The following is a 23,764-nucleotide window of genomic DNA, read 5'->3' on the forward strand; positions in this document are numbered from 1 at the left end:
GTTGCTGAGTCATGAGGGGAGAGAGGACCCCAAGGCTGAGGGGCAGTGGAGAGGGAGGTTCTAGTGGAGTTGAAAGGTCATTGGAGTTAGGGCACCAGGTGGCGTGAGGAAGAAGAGAGATGGTTGTCACACCAGCTGCATGAAACTGATGTTGAGAGTTAAAGTAAATCCATGCTTCCCATAGCCGAGTGTCTGTGGGAGGAACATGGGCTTTGGGATAAGACAGTTCCAACCCCAAAAGCTCTGTGAGTCGGAGGTGGTGGTTGACTCTGAGTCTCGACTTCCTCCTGTGTCATGTGGCCCTAGGATTAGAGATGGGCCTCTGTGACCACTGCTGGGAAGGTGCCGGACCAGGGGCACAGGGTGCGGATGGACCACGGAGATCACTCAGGCTCCAGGGTTTTCACTTCCTTCAGATGACGGGCCCCTTTGAGAATCTGATGAAAGCTACAGACCCCTCTCAGAAATGCATCCGCTGCGTGTGTACGTGCAATTCCACGCACCCAGTGTTAGCCTGACCTAGTCCATTCTCTTCACCTTAGACCTCCACAGTGGCCGAGAGAAGTCACTCGAGTTTCTGTCACATGACAGCAAGTCAGTGGCAGAGACGGTGCTGGTTCTTGCCTGATAGTCAGGTGTGCTGTCCCGTGTCGTCCTGTTTTTTTTATGTGCCTATTCGAGTTCAAGTTCTCAGTAACACCAGGGGGCGACCTGTGAGGTCTCAGAATTCATAAGTCTAGGGCCTCTGGCCTGCGGCACCGTGACGGCCCTTGGGGCTGTCAGAGCAAGCTCTGCGGTCAGGGGCGTTTCTCAGCGTTTTGCAAAGTCCTGCCACACATGTCATCTCACTTGGCCTCCCAGTAGCCTCTGCAGTGGGTAGGGAAGGGGTGAGAAAATAGGCTTGGAGCCCATTCCAGTGTTCTTGCCTGGAGAAGCCCGTGGACAGAGGAGCCTGGCAGGCTCCACAGGATCACAGAGAGTCAGACATGACTGAAGCGACTTAGCATGTTACAGCAGACTTGGCAGAGCAGGCCTGACGTGGGTCCTCTGACTGCAGAGCCCGCATTCTTCCCAGTGCCTTATGCCGCCCCTCGTAACACCCGAGTAGTGATGACAAAGTCCCTCCCCACTGGATCTAGAAGTAAGGATACACCGAATTATGGTTTTGCTGTTTAAAACATGATGACTTTGCTTGTTTCTGATTTCTTCCTTAAGTTTACTAAATAACAAGCAGCCATGACACAGAGGTGTGTAAGAACTAGTTTTTTTCCTTCAAGGAAAGCGATACAAGACGATGTGAGGAGATAATAGTGATAATGGTAGCTGATCTTGTTCAGCGTTGATCCCAGGCCAGTTCAGTTCAGTCAATCAGTCGTGTCCGACTCGTTTCGACCCCATGAATCGCAGCACGCCAGGCCTCCCTGTCCATCACCAACTCCCGAAGTTCACTCAGACTCATGTCCATCGAGTCGGTGATGCCATCCAGCCATCTCATCCTCTGTCGTCCCCTTTTCCTCCTGCCCTCAATCCCTCCCAGCATCAGGGTCTTTTCCAATGAGTCAACTTTTCGCATGAGGTGGCCAAAGTACTGGAGCTTCAGCTTCAGCATCAGTCCTTCCAAAGAAATCCCAGGGCTGATCTCCTTCGGAATGGACTGGTTGGATCTCCTTGCAGTCCAAGGGACTCTCAAGAGTCTTTTCCAACACCACAGTTCAAAAGCATCAATTCTTCAGTGCTCAGCTTTCTTCATAGTCAAACTCTCACATCCATACATGACCACTGGAAAAACCATAGCCTTGACTAGACGAACCTTTGTTGGCAAAGTAATGTCTCTGCTTTTGAATATGCTATCTAGGTTGGTCATAACTTTCCTTCCAAGGAGTAAGCGTCTTTTAATTTCATGGCTACAGTCACCATCTGCAGGAATTTTGGAGCCCCAAAAAATAAAGTCTGACACTGTTTCCACTGTTTCCCCATCTATTTCCCATGAAGTGGTGGGACCAGATGCCATGATCTTTGTTTTCTGAATGTTGGGTTTTAAGCCAACTTTTTCACTCTCCTCTTTCACTTTCATCAAGAGGCTTTTTAGTTCCTCTTCACTTTCTGCCGTAAGGGTGGTGTCATCTGCATATCTGAGGTTATTGGTATTTCTCCCGGCAATCTTGATTCCCGCTTGTGCTTTTTCCAGCCCAGAATTTCTCATGATGTACTCTGCATATAAGTTAAACAAGCAGGGTGACAATATACAGCCTTGATGTACTCCTTTTCCTATTTGGAACCAGTCTGTTGTTCCATGTCCAGTTCTAACTGTTGCTTCCTGACCTGCATACAGATTTCTCAAGACGCAGGTCAGGTGGTCTGGTATTCCCATCTCTTTCAGAAGGCCATTCCTAAGCACTGTAATCTCATTGCGTCCTCACAACAGCCGAGAGGTAAACACTGTTGTTGCTTCCGCTTTTCCGATGAGGAAACGAGGGCCTGGGGATGCTCAGTGGCTCCTGGCGCTCCCGCAGCTGGCGGGTGACGTCACGGGGAATTCCCGCTCAGACTGAGCCCGGAGCCCACTCTCTCCCTGCCCTGCTGCCTGCCGGGATAGGGGAGCAGTGACAGGAAGAAGAAACAAGAGCAGCTCTTCTGGCTTAGTGTTTGCAGCGGTGCCACCCAGCCAAAGCAGTGTGAGAATGAAAGCCTAACCTGGCCTCATTTGCTTGAAGCCTTTCCTTGGGACAGAGAGCTGGGTCTTAATGTGGCCCCGAAGCCCCAAGAGATCCCGCCACCACCCACCTCGCCCTTTGCCAGTGATGTTCCAGGCTGGCTGCTCTCAGCCCTCCAGATGTGCACTGTTTTCCTGCCTCAGGGCCTTTGCACATCTGTTCGACCCATGTGGATGGGCCTTTCTGCTCTCTTTGCACCTGGCTAAGCTTGGCTCAACCTTCAGGTCTTTTTTCTTTGTTTTTCCTAATAATTCTGTTTATTTATTTTTGCCTTTGTTGCCCTGTAGGCTTAGTTGTGCTGTGGCATGTGAGATCTTCCCAGATCAGGGATTGAACCCGTGTCTCCTGCATTGCAGGCAGATTCTTATTCAGTGAACCATCAGGGAAGCCCTCAGCCTTCAGGTCTTAATGAATGATCCCGTTCTCAGAGAAACCTCCATCACCGAAATGAGGTCCGCATGTATTCTCTTTCATAGAGCTGCTTTTTTTTTCTCTCCACATTGTGTTTGAATTGGATTAATTTAATTTAATGCCTGCTTTACCCACCAGACAAACTCTGTGAAGGTAGGGATCACATATGCTTTAATCATGACTTAATCCTGAGCATAGGACGTGATGCTGGCTTGCAACAGGCCCTCCATACATCTCCATGAGTTTCAGACAAAACTGGAAATGAGCTCAAATTTCCTGACTCCAAAGTGCTGCCACCCAGCACTGATAAGAAGGGTTGCAGAAGCAACTGATACTTCCTAGGGACCTGAAAGAAGCAGCTTTCTAAGAAATACTGTCTGCAAAATGCCGGCCTAAAGACAAGTGAAATTTATTTTCTTTTTAAAAACACTTTCAGGCAAACGCTTTGCTTCTGGATCAGCTGACAAAAGTGTAATAATCTGGACGTCAAAACTGGAAGGCATTCTGAAGTACACGTGAGTGATCGTTTATGCGCACGGTATTATTAGTTGGCCTCTCACTGAGGGACTGAGCACAAGCCCCTTAGAAAAGAAGTCAGGAAGGACTTTTTTCCGTGTGACTGAAGTTCAGTTGTGGGGCTGTGTGCTGAGAAGGTCAGGGAGTGAGTGAGTGAGGGAGCAGTCTGGAGCTCTGCTGGCTCGGCCGGCGCTGGCTGGTGTTTGCGTGTAGCTCAGTTTAGTTTGTCTGATGTCACACGTTCTACCCCACCCCGACCCCCCTCCAGTGTCCCCACCTCCAAGAGCCTCACATCCACCCGGGGTGGCCAGCCCGAAACCTGGGCTCCGTGTGCTCCAGGCCCCTCTCCGTGCCAAGGCTCTGCTCATCCCCCGCAGGTCTCAGACGTGGCTTCTTCTGAGAAGCCTCCCTGCCCCTTTAGCCTCGGTCGGGTCTCCTTCGTGGCGTTTCTCACAGCTGTACTTTTATTTTGGGGGTGCTGTGTGGCATGTGGGATCTTAGTTCCCCAATCAGGGATCCAACCCGTGCCCCCTGCAGTGGAAGCGTGGAGTCCTAACCACTGTACCGCCAGGGAAGTCCCTTATGGCTGTAGTTTTACATTCACTCTGATGGCTGATAGATTCCTCCCTTCAGCCTGGAAGCTCCGTGGGGGCAGACACTGCCTGTGTTTTGCTCACCGTGTGTCTCTGGTGCCTGGCGCCTTGCCCGGCCCATTGTAGGTACTCAACAAATGATGGTTTTCTTTTGAACTGTGGTGAAATACACATAGCATGTAATTTGCCATCCTGAGCATTTTTAAGTGTGCAGGCCAGTAGTACATCCATGTTGCTGTGCAGCGAGCCTCCGGGCCTCTCTTCATCTCGCAAAACTGAAACTCCTCACCTAAAAACAACCACCTCCAGCCCCCTCCCCAGCCCTAGGCACCACAGTTCTAGTCTCTATGAATTTGACTTCTCTGGGTGCCTCATATACGTGGAGTCCTACAGTACTTGTTCCTTTGTGACTGGTTCATTTCACTGAGTATAACGTCCTCAGGGTTTATCTGTGTTGTAGCATGTGTCAGAATTCCTGTATGTTTTAATGCTGAATGACATCCTAGTGTATCTACAGACCATATTTTGTTTATCCATTCATCTGTTGCTGATGGGCCTTTGGGTTGCTTCCACCTCTTTGCTGGTTGGAATGATGCTGCTGTGAACACGTGTGTACAGATCAACATTTGGATGAGTGAATAAATGAATGAAGGAGGTCACAAGTGAAGTGTGGCTCACACGTGGGGTAAACCTGAAGCTGAGGTGCCACACGTGGGACGCGACTCCCTCAGCCTTCACGGTCGTCTCAGATGTTTCCAGGTCTTGGTCTATAATAGTGTCTTCGTTGTACCTCCCTCCTGTGCGAATGAATGTATTTCCAGGCCTCCACAAAGCATAAGAGGAATGGCCATTAATACGGCGCTTCCAGTGCGCCTGTCTGGGTGCTTTCCATCATCCTCTTACCAGCTGCCACATCAGAGCTGTGCAGTGCGTTTATCTTGGAGGAGGTGGCCAGTCTGGTGGGTGGGTAACATGTAGAGAGGAAAATGGTGGCTGAGAGGCAAGCCAGGAGGGGGCGTTCACCCCTGTGCTTTTCACTGGTCACTTGCAGCGGAGCTCGTGGTGCGGATTAGAGAGGCTGTCTGTGGGCCCGTCATTGCAGGCTTCTACTGGAGCCACTGAAGTGTTTGTGGTCTGCCGTGTAATCATCTCCAGTTGTTTACTTCCCAGGCACAATGACTCCATCCAGTGTGTCTCCTACAACCCCATCACCCACCAGCTGGCATCCTGTTCCTCCAGCGACATCGGTAGGTTTGGGTTCCCAGCGTCTCGTCCTGGAATGACTGGAAATTGGCAAAAAGTGCTGAAATCCATCCAGAATGTGGTGACGAGTCAGTGCGCCTTCTTCTCCCTTCACTGGCTGAGGGGAGGCTGAGAATTGTCCTTTAAATTGTGTAGGAACCAAGGGAGTGAATGAGGCCATTGAGTCTGGTCAGAAATGGGTGGGTAAGACGGCGATTTGGGAGAAGGCCCTGGGAAGGGAGGTGGGGAGAGGAACGGGAGAGCCCCGGCGTGACTGGCGTTGCTGCCTCTGAGAGGGGACAGTCCCGTTGTCCCCACCTCCGTGTACCCCAGCACCCGTGTGCAGCGTATCCCCTTTACTCATTCTGTGGTTGTGGCTGTCCTCCCCAAGGAGCACACCCGCCCCACACACGCACTGGTGGGATCCCGGCACAGAGCGGAGGCCGGGAGAGTGGGTGGAGGCCTGCAGGCTCCCTGTTCAAGGTCCAGACTGGCTTTCACTTCATTGGTTCTGTTTTCCTTGCTGGGAGATAGTGGGTACGCAGAGCAGAACTCGAGATCTGACTCCTCTGTTTTCCTCCCCGGCCTAAAGTGAACGCGTTTCTTCTGTCCACTGATAGCGTTCAGAGGTTCAAAACAGAGGATGTGATTGAAAGCATGTTGTGTACATAAAAGGGGAAGGGACTGTCAGTGATGAAAAATTTAGCATTTTCTCCATGTGAGGCACTGGTCTGGGTGCTTACTTTTGGAGTGATTCAGACAAAGTAGAAATCCTGCCCTCAAAGAGCTTGTGGCCGGGGGCAGGTAGGGAGGTCGAATTTGTAAAAGTGCTCTGAGAAGTAATGATTTTGTTGAGCGTTTGTGATGTGGTGGGCGCTGTGTGTGTGTGTGTGTGTGTGTGTGTGTGTGTGCGCGCGCGCGTGCTCAGTCACTAAGTCATGTCTGACTCTCTGCCACCGCATGGACTGTAGCCCGCCAGGCTCCTCTGTCCATGGGATTGTCCAGGCAAGAAAACGGAAGTGGGTTGCCTTTTCCTCCTCCAGGGGATCTTCCTGACCCAGGGATCAAACCTGTATCTCTTACATCTCCAGCATTGGCAGGCAGATTCTTTACTACCAAGCCTCCAGGAAATGCTGGTAGGCACTGTGCCAAGGGTTGAATGAATTCCTGGGTGAGCTCTGTGACAACCGTGGAGGTCAGGTAGCAGTCTCAGCCTTGCTGTGCCAATGAAACAGAACTGGGGCTCAGAGTGGTCCAGTGATGTGCCTGAGGTCGCCCCACGGGTAAGGGATGGACCCAGGCCACGCGATTGCATCGAGTGCCTGCTCTGGACAGCACTCCCAAGAGGCCCCTGAGGGTGCGGTGGAGGGGAGACGGCTCGAGCACAGGCGGAAATGCTGGAGGAGGCCTTCCAGTGCCAGAGACGGGGGAGGCAAATTGTTGGATGTTGCATCTTGCTCTGCAAATGTATTTCTGCCCTAGATTTTCCTTCTTGGCCATGCTTCGTGGCCCAGACCCAGAGCAGAATTTGGTGTTGTTGCCCAGACATAGACCTGTTGTGCAGCACTGCGTCAGTGGCAGGAGGGAGCAAGTCAAAGGCGACCAGTATGCTGGGGACAGGGCATGGCCCAGAAAGGCCGGGGAGTGGAGGCTGGATTTTCAGGAGGCATCTTTCATTACTTTGACCACTAAGTTGTATCCTGGTTATAGTGTAATAATTATGAAAGTTGCATTCCTTTGAGTTAAACCCCTGAAAGGTTGGCTAGAAACTCACCAATGTATCTTCCTCTCCTTTTTTCTTTTGAAGTAGTTATAGATTCACAATAAGCTGCAGTAGTTATAGATTCACAGAGAGTTGTAGAGATAGTAGAGAGGTCTCAGGTACTCTTCCTCCTCTCTCCCCGGTGGATACGCCTCACGTAACTGTCGCACACGATCACGACCAGGAGACTGGCCTGGCACAGTGCGTGTGTATAGCTGTGTCGTGTCGTCACCTGCGTTGATGACCATCGCTGCAGATACTCCTTTATCATCACCTCCCCCACCTCCTGGGGGCTTCCCAGGTGGCGCTCGTGGTAAAGAACCCGCCTGCCAATGCAGGAGACGTAGGAGACTCCAGTTCAGTCCCTGGGGCAGGCAGATCCCCTGGAGGAGGAAATGGCACTCCTGTATTCTTGCCTGGAAAATTCCATGGATAGAGGAGCCTGGTGGGCTGCAATCCAAGGGGTCGCAGAGAGTCGAACATAACTGAGTGACTAACACTTTCTTTCCCCCATCTCCTATTATAGCTAACTCCTTGTGCCTGGTAACCATTACTCTGTTCTCCATCTCTATATAAGATGGGCTCATACAGCATATGACCTTTTGAGACTGACTTTTTAAACTCCGCATGAAACCCTGGAGATCCATATGAGTTGTAGCGTGTGTCAATAGCTTGTTCCTCTTTGTTGCTGAGTAATATTCCAACCACCGATGCAATGGACATGAACTTGGGCAAAGTTTGGGAGATGGTGAGGGACAGGGAGGCCTGGCCTGCTGGAGTCTGTGGGGTCACAAAGAATCGGACACGACTTAGTGACTGAACAACAACAATAGTCCAACCAGTCTCTCTCATATTATTTTGCATTGAAGGCTTATGGTCTCCTGAGCAGAAGTCTGTCTCTAAGCACAAATCCAGCAGCAAGATAACCTGCTGCAGGTAAGTTAAGGGGCAGCTCTGAGGGTGGTTTTCTGTCCCCCTGCTCTTCAAACAGACTCAGAATGTGGTTAGTTCACACAGTAGAGAAGGGCGTATGCTTCCTAGTTGGTCTGGCCCCCATGTTTCCTCTTTTCTTCTCTCGTGGTCTCTTTGATGGGAAGAACCCATGTCTTTGATCGTGGAGCGAAAGGGCACTGCAGGTGGCTTTTGGGCAGCTGTTTAGCAGCCCGCGTCCCAGCCTCAGACTGCGCTCAGGGCAGACTCGGGATGTGAAGCCGGCCTTGTCCAGGCGGCACAGCTGGAGGAAGCACAGGCTTTGATGTTAGATCTGGGTTCAGATCCAGGTTCAGCAGCTCTGACAGGCTCTGTGACCTCAGGAGGTTCCTAATGTGACAAATGGGGATTAAGATGCTAAAAAGAAAAGAAACTATACTAAAAAGAAATCTGATGTTTGCAGTAACATGTAATACTTCAATATATGGAGTCATTCACTCACAGTTTTAATTTTAAGCTACAATAAGTGCTTTTTCCAAGCATCAGAATATTCTCATTTTAGAACAGAGTGGAGGCTTTTAATGAAGGAAAAGAATCAATTGTTTGTAAAACATATAAAAATGACAAATATATTTCCATTTTGTATGTAGGGAAAAAAAAAAGATGCTGTCTTGATGGGGCTGTTGTGAAATGCACACAAGGTAGTGAGTTGAAAGCAAGCAGCTCCTGCAGATGGTAGACGCTCTCAAAGGGTGGCTGTGCTTGCCGAGCAGCTTCTCAGCGCAGCCTCCCTTTCGTTCAGCAGCTGGTAGGCACCTGCTCGGGAGACTGGCAGTGACCGAGATGCAGGTCCTGTGCTCAGGGGGCTCTGGGGGTGGGAGGAGGCTGACATGGAGAGCAGGGAGTAGGGCGGCCCTGCCAGCGGTGCAAGCAGAGCTCAGAGCCCTTGTGGCGCTGCCAATAGAGACTGTGGGTGCCGAGAGGAAGGTGTACCCGCCTTCACATCTCGCCCTCCACTCCAGGAAGCAGTGGGACCCCCAGTGTGGCCCTGTGATTTTTGCATCAGGGCCCAGGTGCGCGTGGCCGTTGCTGCCTCATCAGGCCATCTGAAGCAGGGCCCCACCCTCACAGCGTTTACCTGCTGTGTTCCCTTTCCCCTCCCCACGCCCTCTGGCGGTTGTCTGAACAGCTGGACAAATGACGGGCAGTACCTGGCTCTGGGGATGTTCAACGGGGTCGTCAGCATCCGCAACAAGAACGGCGAGGAGAAGGTGAAGATCGAGCGGCCGGGGGGCTCCCTCTCCCCCATCTGGTCCATCAGCTGGAACCCATCCAGGTGACTGCACCGCCGCCCTCCTCCACTCCTCCTCGGTCAGGAGCTCTAGGAAGCCCTTCCTCAGGTGCTGGGTTCTTTCTGTCCTCACGAAGGCTCCCTGATTCAAGGCTTCTCACCCCATGTGACTGATCCGTTTTGGAACCTGTTCCCGTTTCAATGGAAGTTTTAAAGAGCCCATCTTGAGTTTTGGAATGCATCCCAGAAATGTAGCTGAGCAGATGAGCCATCTAGGCCAGCCCAGAGTGTGTGTGTGTGTGTGTGTGCATGCGTGTATGTGTGCGCACGCGCGTGTGTGTGTGTGTATGTGCGTGTGTGACAGAGAGAGTGTGTATGCATGTGACATAGGAGAGCCACTTCCTTATGAATCAGTAGCTCACCTCTGTGCCGTGGCTTTATTTTGGTCTTTTCCCCTTTTCAGTTCTTCCCTCCAAGTCTGAACAGAACATAGGCTTTTTCATGAGCCCTTTTTGCTTTTCACGAGCCTTTTTTGCTGCCCTTGGCCCCCAAAACATCAGTATTAAGTATAAATATTCCCAAAGCCTATAGTTCCACAAACAATTGGCATCTACCTTCTCCAGCCTTACGCACATTTTCTTTACTGTGCTGATGTGACTTTGATGGGGCGCTAATAGCTTTAGATCTCCTTGTGTAATCCTGTAACATTATTAAGCCACCACCATTCCCCATAGAGTCCTCTGAAGGTAAAGGACTTAATTGTTTACCAACCCAATGTCATTTTAAAGGTGGGACCTACTTGATTTAGAAGTCTGTTTAATCTCACGGCCTTTCTGACATCAGATGATTACGCTTCTTCTTGAATACTTTGGTCCAGCCCAGGGCTGTGGCATGCATGTCTGATGCCTTCAGAGCCCATTAGCCTACCCCAGAGTTCCTGCTGTTTGCTTTTTGTGGCCACAGATGATTCTGTGGCTTCGGGGGCCCATTTTTAATTCATGAGATGCAGGATGCCTGGTCTGCCTGGTTGCTGTCCTCTTCCGGGCAAGGGGCAGGGGCTCCTTGACAGGTCTTGAAATTAATAACCCTAGTGCAGTTGTAGGCAATGCGACTGAACAACCCCTTACCGTCTGCAGCCGATGGGAGAATTTCTGGATGAACATAGAGATCGAGGATTCCGAGGAAGCCATTGTCAGCAGATACTTTCAGGATATCCCTTCCACTCTGAAGTCCGCAGTGTACAGTAGTCAGGGTAGTGAGGCAGAGGAGGACGAGCCCGAGGAAGAGGACAACGGTGCCGGGGACGACAGCCTGTGAGTGTGTCCCGGGGGCCGGAGCCCTCCCTGCAGGGCCCGCCCGCCTGGACCTGCCGGGCAGCACTGCCCTGGCGCTGCCCCCCAAAGACCAAGGGTGTTGCTGCTGCAGGCTCCTCCCACCTGGGGGAGCGCCCCGAAGCTTGTGTGTGGGTTATAAGACTCTTCTAGAGAAACTCTGGAAAACACTGAAGAGTCCAAAGGAGAAAGTTCAACTTTTCTGAAAGACCCCATCCCCAGAGGAAACCACTGCTCGCATCTTAAGTGTATTTCCCCCAGTCTTGTAGTGCGTTCGTACAATGAACCGAACCATATGCTACTCCCTTTTGTCCACTTAGCATCGTAGAGTGAACTCGTTACAGTGGCATCTAGGGGTCCTTTGAAAAACATGACGTCGAGCGCCTGCCTGTGTGCCCTGGCCTGGCCACAGCGTAGTTCATCAGACACCTCCCCTCTTACCGGACTCCTCTCTCAGCTTGCTCCCACACCGCACTTCACCTTGCATCTGCTAGGACACGTATCAGAGAGGAGCTTCCCCCGTCTTAGCCACAGTCCTCACGTCAAATCCTCGCTGTCCAGCCATCCTTCCTTCTCTTCAGCCCAGATTACCTGTAGGGAAACCATTGCAGGCTGCGGTGTGAGAGCAGGACATTCTGATTGACAAGTCCTAAGCTAGATCACTTCATCCAAACTGTTCTGTAGTGCCTGGGCTTCCTTGGGAAAAGAAGGCGGGAGGTGGGGGACCAGGAGGGGAGGAGAGGGTGGGCTTCACGTCCCAACCTGTGTTCAGCCAGAGCGGACCCTTTAGTTACTAACACAAGCTTTTGTTTTGGTAAAGAGTCCCACTGCCCAGGATTTGGGGGGGGGGGGTAAAAGGGGGAGAAAGAAGGTTGGAAACCAGCCATCCAGCTCATGGAGGCTGAGCCTGACCCAGAGCTGTACGAGGTCTCCCCAAGAGGGCTCGCCGTGGCCTGGGCCCCTGGGTCGTGTTTGGATCAGTGCCATTCACACAGAGTTCACCTGTGGGTCCCTCCGCCCCTCTCCATCGTCTTTGTCCCCTTGGCTATCGACTAGAGCCTGCGTGAGTTGCCATCTTGTCACCCTTGCCCGGGTTTTGCTCACAGGGCTGCACCACGCTTTGCCTGAGTGTCTCATGGTGCTGTCAGATGACCCCAAGGCCCTGGGCTCAAAACGCTGGAGTTAATGAAGAGGAGGCAATGTTAGGTGGGTTCAGGCCAGCACCCGAGGGCTGGGAACCTCTCTCTCTTGAACTCGACTCCTGAGTAGCCTGATCCTCAGCCTTGGCTGCGGAGGTTTCTCCTGTGTGGCTCCTGCAGCTGCAATTCCAGGACGCTGATGCTGATGGCAGTCGGTTTCAGAGACGGGCTGGTCGTAGCGAACCGCCGTTCTTTCCTGTTAGATCCAATCAGAAACCAGTCCACCTGCGTGTGAACCCCAACTGCGGGGGAACCAAGCTTTGGGTGTTAGTTTCCTCTTGAGGAAGAGCAAGCAAGGTTCCCCTCTGTCCATTAAAAAAAAAAATCAGACAATCCATGCCTTCCCACCGCTGAAGACTCTGCTCTCTGTCTCTCTGCTCCTCCCCACCTTGTACAGTGTGTAAGAGAAAGCGCTCTCGGATCTCCAACCTCGCTGTCTTAGCTCTGCTCCCAGGAAGCTATGAAACAAGGGGTCTCACCTCTTCATGGTGGCTGTGTCCCTGCGCCATGAACACCCACGTGGTGGGGCATCCTGTTGAGATACAGATCCCGGGAGGGCTGACCTCACCTTCCCCTTCCCACTGGACCGGTTGATGGGTAGGCCCACGTCACAGCCCTCTGGCCCCTGTCCTCCCGTCCGGCACTTGGCAATCTGACCGCCTGACCTGGGCTTTCTCTTTCCTGTTGTTTGTTAAACCCTTCGGGCCACACTCACCAGCAGGCCTTGGCCCCACGTAACCTCTTTTGTCTTCTGTTGATTAGAGAGGAACGCAATGACATCCTGGCTGTAGCTGACTGGGGACAGAAGCTTTCCTTCTACCAGCTGAGTGGAAAACAGGTATGCGGGTCTGTGCCGGCCCGGTGGGAGGCACCGGTTTGGTCATGCCTGTTAGTTTTCGTCTGTTTTCATGTTTGGAAACAGACTGCATTATTAATGATTGTTTGTCATTTGTGTTAGCTCCTGTTTATCGAGCATTTACTGTGACACCAGGTTCTGTGCTGAGTGCCATGCATTCTTTATCTCTTTTAATTCTTGTAAAACTTTGAGAAGTAGGTACTCTGCCAATCAACTTTTTACATTTCTGGGGCCACAGTGAGGGCGTGCGGAACTTCCTCTACTAGGGATAAAATCCGTGCCCTCAGCAGGGGAAGTGCGGAGTCTGAACCGCTGGACCTCCAGGAAAGTCTGATGATCTGCTTTTTAGATATGAGTAGACAAGTCTCAGGGCAGTGGAATACATATTATGCCCAAGGTCCTGCACTGCCGGTAAATGGTTGAACTGAAATGCAGCTTGGTCTGTAAAGCCTGGGTCCTAGTTTGTGACCCTCTTCCTGTATTTGCTTTATTCACGTTTATAAGCAGCTGCTAGGCTAGCCCTTCAGGCCTTGGGTGGGCAGGGAGACGTGAGGATGCTTCCTGGAAGAGATGACACCTGGCGGAGAAGAAGGGGGAAAGGACATCCTTGTCTAGTGCTGGGGTGCTGTGGAGAATGGCATGGAGGTTTGAAAGAGCATGGGCTGACTGTAAGAGACTCATTTTGACTTGGGATCTTGGGAACTAAACTCAGGAGCTTGACCTTCATCCTAAAAGTAGAGGGGGCACCATCAAAAGTGAAGAGACAACACACAGAGTGAAAGAGAAATTTTTCAAATCATTTATCTGATAAGGGACTTGCATCTGAAATATGTGAAAAAACTCTTCAGTTCAGTTCAGTTGCTCAGTCGTGTCTGACTCTTTGTGACCCCATGGACTCAGCACGCCAGGCCTCCCTGTCCATCACCAGCTCCCGGAGCTTGCTCACACTCATGGCCATTGTCAGTGATGCCATCCAACATTTCATCCTCTGTCGTCCCCTTCTCCTCCTGCCTTCAATCTTTCCCAGCATCAGGGGCTTTTCAAATGAGTCAGTTCTTCGCATCAGGTGGCCAAAGTATTGGAGTTTCAGCTTTAGCATTCGTCCTTCCAGTACCTATTCAGGACTGATTTCCTTTAGGGATGGACTGGTTGGATCTTCTTGCAGTCCAGGGGACTGTCAAGAGTCTTCTCCAACACCACAGTTCAGAAGCATCGATTCTTCAATGCTCGGCTTTCTTTATAGTCCAACTCTCACATCCATACGTGACTCCTGGAAAAACCATAGCCTTGACTAGATGGAGCTTTGTTGGCAAAGTAATGTCTCTGCTTTTTAATATGCTGTTTAGGTTTGTCATAGCTTGTCTTCCAAGGAGTAAAAAACTCCTACAAGTCAATAATAAAAAGACAACTTAATTAAAAAATGGAAAAGGGATCTGAATGGACATTTTTTCAAACAAGAAATACATGTGGCCAAGTAAGCAAATGAAAAGATGTTCAACATCATTAGCTACCAGGAAAATGCAAATCAAACTCACACTGAGACCTACTCCACACCCACTAGGATGGAGAGGTTGGCACCCTTGTATACTACTGGCAGGAATATAAAATGGTATACCCAGCCACTTTTTAAGTAGTTATTAAAGGTTAAATGCGAAGTTACTATATGACCCAGCAACTCTACTAGATACCCATATCTAAGAAAGATGAAAACGTACATCTGCACAAAAATTTGTATGCAAGTATTCATATTCAGCGTTTTTCATAATAGCCAGAAATAGGAAGAACTGAAATGTTTATCGATTCATGCATGGGAAAAAAAAATGGGGAATATCCATACAATGGAATATTATTCAGCAGTGAAAAGGAGTGAAGTACTGGTGCAGACTGGAAAAGGGTGAACTGGTCACAAAAGGCCACGTGGTCTGTGTTTCCGTTTATATGAAGTGTCCAGAATAGGCAGATCTATAGACAGGAAGTAGATCAGTGGTTGCCAGGGGGTGGAAAGAGAAGGAAAAGGGGATTGACTGCTACAGGTACAGGGCTTCTTTTTGGGGTGTTGCCGTTGGTGATGATGGTTATACAACTCCAGATGTAGTAAAAGCTAATGAAGTGTACACTTGACATGGGCGAATCGTGTGGTGCGTGAAACACCTGAATAAGTTCGTTCCAAAGAGAATAGGATGAGTGTCGTTATAGAATAAGAACAACTTTTAAAACATTGAATGGACTTAGTTTTGTGAAGTACAAAAAAAGGAAAGAAGGAGGGAAGGAAAAGAAAAGCAGAAAGAAAAAGAAATTGCCCTCAGGACTGAGGGAAATGCTGAAGCCTAGCAAGGGCTGTGAGCAGAGGGGGAGGCCTAACGGGAGAAGACCATCTGGGGTGTGGATTGACTGCGGAGCTAAGACACAGCCCTGGGGCCATTGGGTGGGACTGGGGGAGACCCTGGAGGGTTTGTCTGTGTGGAGAGGATGGGGTGCTCTAGAGGGCTGGGCTGTGTTCGTGACGGAATCTGTCACATGGAGAACGCTGGCCAGTTCTCCATGTAAAGGATGGAGGGAAAAGCCCTTGATCGTGTTGCGATGATCATGAATTCAGTGTGGATCTCCCTTGGTGTGTTCTCTTTCTTCAGATCGGGAAGGACCACTCCCTGAACTTTGACCCCTGCTGCATCAGCTACTTTACTAAAGGGGAGTACATTTTGCTGGGGGGATCAGACAAGCAAGTGTCCCTTTTCACCAAGGATGGTGTACGGCTTGGGGCCGTTGGGGAGCAGACCTCCTGGGTGTGGACGTGTAAAGTGAAGCCTGACTCCAACTACGTGGTAAGAAGCGGGAGTTGGTTGGTTGGGCCACCACCCGAGTAGTCAGTGAACATCGGCCGTGTTTAGCCAGTCAGATCACTGACGTTTGTTCCTGACAGGCAGGTCTGTCTCCACAGAGGACTGAGAACTGACAGGCTCGTTCTCCGCAGGTGGTGGGCTGCCAGGATGGCACCATTTCCTTCTACCAGCTAATTTTCAGCACAGTCCACGGGCTCTACAAGGACCGCTACGCCTACAGGGATAGCATGACTGATGTCATTGTGCAGCACCTGATCACCGAGCAGAAAGGTAAGCGGCGGGTACGGCCCCTCTGCCCACCAGATGCTGGGAAGAGGGGCCGGTCGACAGGGCTGCTCACAGGGCAGGTGAGACGGTAGGGCGTGTTGCTCCTTGGTGTTCTGGGCACGTGTTGGACCACTGGGTCTCGCTCTTTTGTGTGGTAGGAGCATGGAGAGGATATTGATGTCTTTGAAGCAATGAACCCTCTTTCCAAAAAAAAATTTGCAGCTAATGCTAAGGGGAAATGGACTGCCTGGCTAAGGGAGGACAGCATACAACAAGTCAGAGCCGGGGGCTGGGTGACCTGCATGGGTCTCTGCGGACCTGTGTCCTCTCTGATCACAGTCCCTTCTGGGGTGCTTCTCCCCCAGCTCCGTGTCCACTCACCTCCTGGCGGGTGCTCCCCACAGAGAGAAGGAGGCAGTGGGTTGCATGGGCTCAGTCAGAAGGCCAGAGTTCCAGGCCTCGGGTAGCCAGTCCCTTCCTCCGTCCACCCAAGTGGCCATGCTGGTTCAGTGGGCTGAGAATCTGCTTATTTCAGGGGCATTCGTCTGTAGGTGTCCCGGCCACAGCACATTGCAGGGGCCTGTGTGTGGGGGTCCAGGTCGAGGGGTGTCTTGCAGAGTCAGGTGGCATTCTCTGGTCCCCCACCTGGGAGCACCTCTGATGGAAGACTCCAGCTGCGATGCTGAGGCTGCAGCGGGTCAGGCGGTTCCCTGCTGTCCTTGCTGAGGGACTTTCTCCACCTGTAGCGGGAGTGTGAGACCCTAGCGTGTGCCAGAAACTGCCTTCGGCTCCCTGTTGGCAAGAGTGCTGGGTGGCAAGTGTCCAGAGCTGTGGGCAGTTACCCAGACGTGTTCCTGATCATCAGGGGCTATTGGTGCCATTCAGAGATTTATCTTCAGCAAGCGATGGTAGCACAGAGACTTCTACTTTGCACAGTCAGATGTAAGCTCAAGGCCACAAAGATTTGTATGCGACTCAGTGTTTAGCAGAGTTGATTGCGTATTAGACACTTTGTAAAGGTTTTTTGATGAGTGTGTCTCCTTTAATTGCCTCTAGCATTAAGTAAATGATGGCTTTTAATTTCTCTGCCTTCTCCCTTACCTAATAGCCTCTTGTTCGAGCTGGTTTTTTTTTCCCCTCTTTCACAGTTCGGATTAAATGCAAAGAACTTGTCAAGAAAATTGCCATCTACAAGAATCGATTAGCGATCCAGCTGCCCGAGAAGATCCTCATCTACGAGCTGTACTCAGAGGACTCGCTGGACATGCGGTACCGGGTGAAGGAGAAGATTGCCAGGAAGTTCGAGTGCAACCTCCTGGTGGTGTGTGCCGACCACATCATCCTCTGTCAGGTGGGCGGCAGCGGCTCAGAGGGCGGGCTGCATCCACTTCATCCTCCCCCTGGGAGCGGGTTACCCACCTCCCAGCTCTAGAGTCGGTCGCTAGAAGAAAGCTCCTTCCCGTCAAGCTCAGTGGCTGTTCATTGCTTTCATGCTTATTGGCATCTGGAGGGGTCAGAGCCTACCAGAAAGCCATAGGCCGTAAACTGGGGAATACGGGGACTATGGTCTTCCCAGGTGGTCCTAGTGGTAAAGAACCCGCCTGCCCATGCAAGAGACATATGTAAGAGACATGGGTTCGATCCCTGGGTCAGGAAGATCTCCTGGTGAAGGAAATGGCAACCCACTCCAGTAATCTTTTCTGGAGAATCCCATGGACAGAGGAGCCTGGCAGGCTACAGTCCACAGGGTCGCAAAGATTTGGACACGACTGGAAGGACTGGGCCCTGTTGGTCCAGTGGTTAGGACTCTGCACTCTCGCTGCTGAGGGCCTGGGTTCAATCCCTGGGAGGGGAGCTAAGATCTTCCAAGACTTGAGGCCAAAAACAAAAAAAACCGAAAAATACATTTTTGTATCGCACAAAGCACTGTGTTGAACTGGGATTGTATATATTTTAATGACTTGAAGCATACATTGATATCCCACAAAATGAAGGTCAGTGTCGTTTTGGTAAACGTATACACACAGAAATTTATGCTCGCTTTCAATTGAACAACAAAAAAATTTATGATATCAACTCAAAATAGTAAAGGAAGTTTTACTTCCTGATAATTTTTTTGACAAAAAAAAGATTTGTCAACTTAGAGCTTCCTAGAAGCTGTCTAGGTTGATGCCAGGAATGCCTGGGGAGACCGTAAGAGAAGCCCAGCCCAGCCACTTTCCTGGAAGTAGAGGTGGATTTGGTTTTGTAAAATTAAGCCTATTGGAAGTGATAAAGTGGAAGAAATCCTTTAGGAATCACATATGTAAGATACTATTAAAAAAATCTCTCTAAAAATCTCAAGTTAAAGCAGTTTAGGGGTTGTTGTTATTTAGTCACCAAGTCATGTCTGCCTCTGTGACCCCACAGACTGTAGCCCTCCAAGCTCCTCTATCCATGGGACCGTCCAGGCAAGAATACTGGAGTGGGTGGTCATGCCCTCCTCCAGGGGATCTTCCCGACCCAGGGATCGAACCCGCGTCTGTCGTGTCGCAGGTGGATTCTTTACCACTGGGCCACCTGGGAAGCCCAAGGGTAGGGGCGCCACGGGTTACAGATGTGCTTCCACGTGCAGCCCCTGGCTGTGGCTGCCCGAGGCCTGCTGAAGATGGAGGCTGAGCTGGGCTCCTCAGGGAAGGCTTGTGTGAAGCTGCCAGGCACGGGGTCTAGATGGGTTCAGTGGGAACAGAGTGTGGAGGCAGTTTTCACCCTGTAGGCGCAGGCAGACCTCCTTGGGCGCCCGGGCACGCCTGTCCTGCTTGCGATCACCCGGAGCTGCGCTTGTTTTCTAGGAGAGGCGGCTGCAGTGCCTGTCCTTCAGCGGCGTGAAGGAGCGGGAGTGGCAGATGGAGTCTCTCATTCGCTACATTAAGGTGATCGGCGGCCCCCCAGGAAGGGAGGGTCTGCTGGTCGGCCTGAAGAATGGACAGGTGAGTGCACCCTGGCGTCTCCCATTAGGCCAGTCATCTGCAGGCAGACACAGGCAGCCAGAGTAGTGCTGACTCCGAGGTGGGTTCCTGGAGCAAGCAAAGGGCTCCCCCGCTGCACCCCCACCTCTCGCCCCACAGGCATGTTGGAGGGCAGCCCGGGATCCTGTTTTATGTGGCCAGCGTCAAGCCAGAGCCACGATGGCTTCTACTCAGCATGCCACGTTCTGGCAGAGTTGGCTCTGCAGCCTCTGGGCTGCCATGGAGGCTTCGTGGATTTAAGGTCACCCAGGAGGTGGGAGACTTGTTGGAGATTCAGTTTCAGTGTCTTCACAGGGAGGGAGATGGAGCTCATTCCTTAGATGAGATGCCTGTTAGAGCAGTGAATGGGTCAAGGAATGTGTTCTAGCTTGCATCTCAGAGGGTGCTAGTCCCCAGGCTCTTACCAGATGTTTTAAAGAAAACGGGCCGTATGTTCAAATAGAGGTGGAAAATCTAGGTTACAAAAAGTTGAACAGATTTGTGTGTGTGTTCTTTGCTCAAAAGAAGAAAGTTCTAAGTGGGTTACATGGAAATGTGAAAGGGAAAATATAACTGCATAAGCCTGAGAGCCAAGCTGTCTGGCAGATGGCTGTGGCTGAGGCTTGTTAGGCCTTTCCTGGGGCTGAAAGTCATAGGGGATGAGATTAGCAGAGGCTGCAGAGTGTCAACATTACAGTGAAGGAGAGCTGGCTTCTTCCTCTCGTCAGCTGTCGTTTCCAGTGCAAGACTGGAGAGCTTGGGCTCTGTGGGCAGGTGAACCTGGGGCCGTGTGCATGCTGAGCAACTCACGAGCTGTGTGATCCTGAGCAAGTCACTTCACCTCTCTGAGGCTCAGATGTTACAAATGAGAATCCCACGTGTTTCACCCACATGCTTTGCAGCCCATGTTTCACAGGACTGTCAAGCACAGTCAGTAACTGGTAGCTGTTTCCATCCTCCTCACCATCCTCACCACTCTCCCATCCTCCTCACCATCCTCACCATTCTCCCCATCCTCCTTACCATCTTTACCATCCTCCACATCCTCCCTATCACCGTCAGCATCCTCCTCCCCATCATCCTCACCATCATCCTCCCCATCCTCGCCATCATCACCATCCTCCCCATCATCTTCATCCTCACCATCATTCTCCCCACCATCCTCACCATCCTCCCCATCCTTCTCACCATCCTCACCATCCTCCCCATCATCTGCACCATCCTCTGCATCATCCTCACCATCCTCACCATCCTCCCCCCCATCCTCCTCACCATCCTCACCATCCTCCCCATCCTTCTCACCATCCTCACCATCCTCCCCATCATCTGCACCATCCTCTGCATCATCCTCACCATCCTCACCATCCTCCCATCCTTCTCACCATCCTCACCATCCTCCCCATCCTCCTCACCATCCTCCCCACCATCCTCCCATCCTCCCCATCATCCTCCCCATCATCCTCACCCTCCTCCCCATCCTCCCCATCATCCTCACCATCCTCCCCATCCTCCTCACCATCCTCACCATCCTCCTCATCCTCCCCATCCTCCTCACCATCCTCCCCATCCTCCTCACCATCCTTCCCATCCTCCGCATCATCCTCACCATCCTCGCCATCATCCTCACCATCCTCATTACCATCCTCACCATCCTCCCCACCATCCTCACCATCCTCACCATCCTCCCCATCCTCCTCACCATCCTCCCCATCCTCCTCACCATCCTTCCCATCCTCCCCATCCTCCCCATCCCCTCACCATCCTTCCCATCCTCCGCATCATCCTCACCATCCTCGCCATCATCCTCACCATCATCCTCACCATCCTCATTACCATCCTCACCATCCTCCCCACCATCCTCCCCATCCTCCCCATCCTCCCCATCCTCCTCCCCATCCTCCCCATCCTCCTCACCATCCTTCCCATCCTCCGCATCATCCTCACCATCCTCGCCATCATCCTCACCATCATCCTCACCATCCTCACCATCCTCATTACCATCCTCACCATCCTCCCCACCATCCTCACCATCCTCCCCATCCTCCCCATCCTCCTCACCATCCTCCCCATCCTCCCCATCCTCCTCACCATCCTCCCCATCCTCCTCACCATCCTCCCCATCCTCCTCCCCATCCTCCGCATCATCCTCACCATCCTCCTCACCATCCTCACCATCCTCCCCACCATCCTCCCCATCCTCCCTATCCTCAGCATCCTCCCCATCCTCCTCACCATCCTCCCCATCCTCCTCACCATCCTTCCCATCCTCCGCATCATCCTCACCATCCTCACCATCATCCTCACCATCATCCTCACCATCCTCCTCACCATCCTCCCCATCCTCCTCACCATCCTCACCATCCTCCCCATCCTCCCCATCACCCTCACCATCCTCCCCATCCTCCTCGCCATCCTCCCCATCCTCCTCACTTTCCTCCCCATCCTCTTCACCAATCTCATCATCCTCCCCATCCTCCTCCCCATCCTCCCCATCCTCCTCACCATCCTCCCCATCCTTCTCACCATCCTCCCCATCATCCTCACCATCCTCCCCATCCTCCTCACCATCCTCCCCATCATCCTCACCATCCTCTTCACCATCCTCACCATCCTCCCCAGCATCCTCCCCATCCTCCCCATCCTCCCCATCCTCCTCACCATCCTCCCCATCCTCTTCACCAATCTCACCATCCTCCCCAGCATCCTCCCCATCCTCCTCACCATCCTCCCCATCCTCCTCACCATCCTCCCCATCATCCTCACCATCCTCTTCACCATCCTCACCATCCTCCTCAGCATCCTCCCCATCCTCCCCATCATCCTCAGCATCCTCCCCATCATCCTCACCATCCTCCCCATCCTCTTCACCATCCTCACCATCCTCCCCAGCATCCTCCCCATCCTCCTCAGCATCCTCCCCATCCTCCTCACCATCCTCCCTGTCATCTTCCCCATCCTCCTCCCCATTCTCCCCATCCTCCTCACCATCCTCACCATCCTCCCCATCCTCCTCAGCATCCTCCCCATCCTCCTCACCATCCTCCCCGTCATCTTCCCCATCCTCCTCACCATCCTCCCCATCCTCCCCATCCTCCCCATTCTCCCCTTCGTCCTCCCCATCCTCCCCATCATCCTCCCCATCCTCCTCATCATCCTCACCCTCCTCCCCATCCTCCCCATCCTTCTCCCCATCCTTCTCATCCTCCCCTTCTTCATCCCCATCCTCGCCATCCTCACCATCCTCCCCATCATCCTCCCCATCATCCTCACCCTCCTCCCCATCCTCCCCATAATCCTCGCCATCCTCCCCAGCATCCTCTTCTTGCTGTGGTTACACCGGATGTCTGTCACTGTTTACAGGAGCCTTTTCCCGTGTGAGTTTGTGACTGTGCTGTCTTCTAATCCTTCATTTTGGGCAGTGTTGTTAACCGTCCCCCGTCAAGCGGACATTTGATGGGTTGGTCGTGTCTCGGGGCCTGTGGTTACGTAGGCAGCCTCTGATGGGCCACACTCTGGTCCCTGTGGGAAGCCCCCTCTCCCTTTCCTCCTCTGCACAGAGCCTCCGGTGAAGTTAGTGGCGATGGTGCTTGTAGAACACAGGGGGTCCAGCAACGTGCCGGTGTTCCAGGGTGTGTGGCCATGGTTACTCACGCTTTCCCCTCTGAAATTTTGCCAGATCCTCAAGATCTTCGTGGACAACCTCTTCGCCATCGTCCTGCTGAAGCAGGCCACCGCCGTGCGCTGCCTGGACATGAGCGCCTCCCGCAACAAGTTGGCCGTGGTGGACGAGAACGACATGTGCCTGGTGTACGACATCCACACCAAGGAGCTGCTGTTTCAGGTGACCTCCGGAGTGCCCAGGACAGGGCCCTTGGGTTCGAGACCCTCCCTCGCTTCCCAGCCCCTGCAGGAAGGGCTCTGGGGGAGCAGGGAGGTGCAGAGGCACAGAGTCTGAGAGCGCTGGCCCAGCCCGCCCCTCGCACACAAGCTGCAGGAGTTGGCTGAGCCTTGTGGGCTTCGGTTTCCACGCTGGGAAGATGGGCAAGTTATACCTTTCTTATGAGATTACTGTGAGCAGTGAATGAGTAACAAGTCTCAGTGGGGCCCGTGAGGGCTCTCCGTATGTGGGTTAACGTGAAGATGATTCTTTGGGAAAAGTCTGCTTCTCACGGACCGGAGGCCAGCCTGTATCTGCGACTGCCCTGAGACAGAGTCAGGGAACAGGACCAGGTCTGTCACCTGAAAGAGGGCAGGGGAGGGGAGCCCTCCCTCTGCCATTTCACAGGGGTGCCCCGTAGCCAGCTGATGCGGAGTGTTTGGTGGGGATAGGCACTGCTTACACAACGCCTAGGCTGGAGGAAGTGTCACCGGAGAAAAGGGCCCACAGGCTCCGTGCCCAGTGCTGGCTGGCTTTCTGCTGGGCTGGGCGCTGGCTTTGCCTCTCGAGGGCTTTGTAAGTGGTCAAGGCCATTTGCCTGACGCGAGTTCCCCACGAGCTGAACCCTCCCCTGACTGGCTTCCTCAGCTGCTGCGGCTTTCCCTGCGTGGTGGGCAGAGTGAGGTCCCTTCCTCAGGGCGCTCTGTCCTCGGCAGTGACATTAACACGGCAGAGGGGTGCTGCCTCGGATTGGGAAGGGGATGCCTGGCTACCGCTGGGCTGAGGCGACTCCGTCATAGCTACTCGCCCTCGTCACTGGGAGCCAGAGTGGTTTCGAGGAAGGAAAGAGCACAGGATTTGTCTTCAGACAGACCTGCCTCCACCCCTGCTTTCATCACTGTGCCAGTCTCGAGCAAGCCAGTGAACCTCTCGGAGCCTCGGTTGCTC

General features: G+C 52.4%; 1 protein-coding gene across 3 annotated transcripts in view; it reads left to right on the forward strand.

Moving 5' to 3' along the window:
* Window positions 1-23,764, forward strand: part of IFT122 (intraflagellar transport 122) — a 69,074-nt gene that overhangs the window by 9,893 nt on the left and 35,417 nt on the right. For 2 of the 3 annotated variants that reach the window (XM_027522429.1, XM_027522430.1), the window contains exons 4-13: window positions 3,562-3,640; window positions 5,405-5,481; window positions 8,108-8,174; window positions 9,358-9,504; window positions 12,752-12,827; window positions 15,476-15,667; window positions 15,817-15,955; window positions 17,101-17,303; window positions 18,784-18,921; window positions 22,616-22,780. In XM_027522429.1, the coding sequence (XP_027378230.1) occupies window positions 3,562-3,640; window positions 5,405-5,481; window positions 8,108-8,174; window positions 9,358-9,504; window positions 12,752-12,827; window positions 15,476-15,667; window positions 15,817-15,955; window positions 17,101-17,303; window positions 18,784-18,921; window positions 22,616-22,780 (1,283 nt within the window). Of the gene's footprint in view, window positions 1-3,561; window positions 3,641-5,404; window positions 5,482-8,107; window positions 8,175-9,357; window positions 9,505-10,595; window positions 10,773-12,751; window positions 12,828-15,475; window positions 15,668-15,816; window positions 15,956-17,100; window positions 17,304-18,783; window positions 18,922-22,615; window positions 22,781-23,764 lie in introns of all 3 variants that reach the window. The other variant, XM_027522431.1, reaches the window with a different exon arrangement.

The sequence above is a fragment of the Bos indicus x Bos taurus genome, chromosome 22, assembly GCF_003369695.1.
Source record: "Bos indicus x Bos taurus breed Angus x Brahman F1 hybrid chromosome 22, Bos_hybrid_MaternalHap_v2.0, whole genome shotgun sequence".
NCBI lineage: Eukaryota > Metazoa > Chordata > Mammalia > Artiodactyla > Bovidae > Bos > Bos indicus x Bos taurus.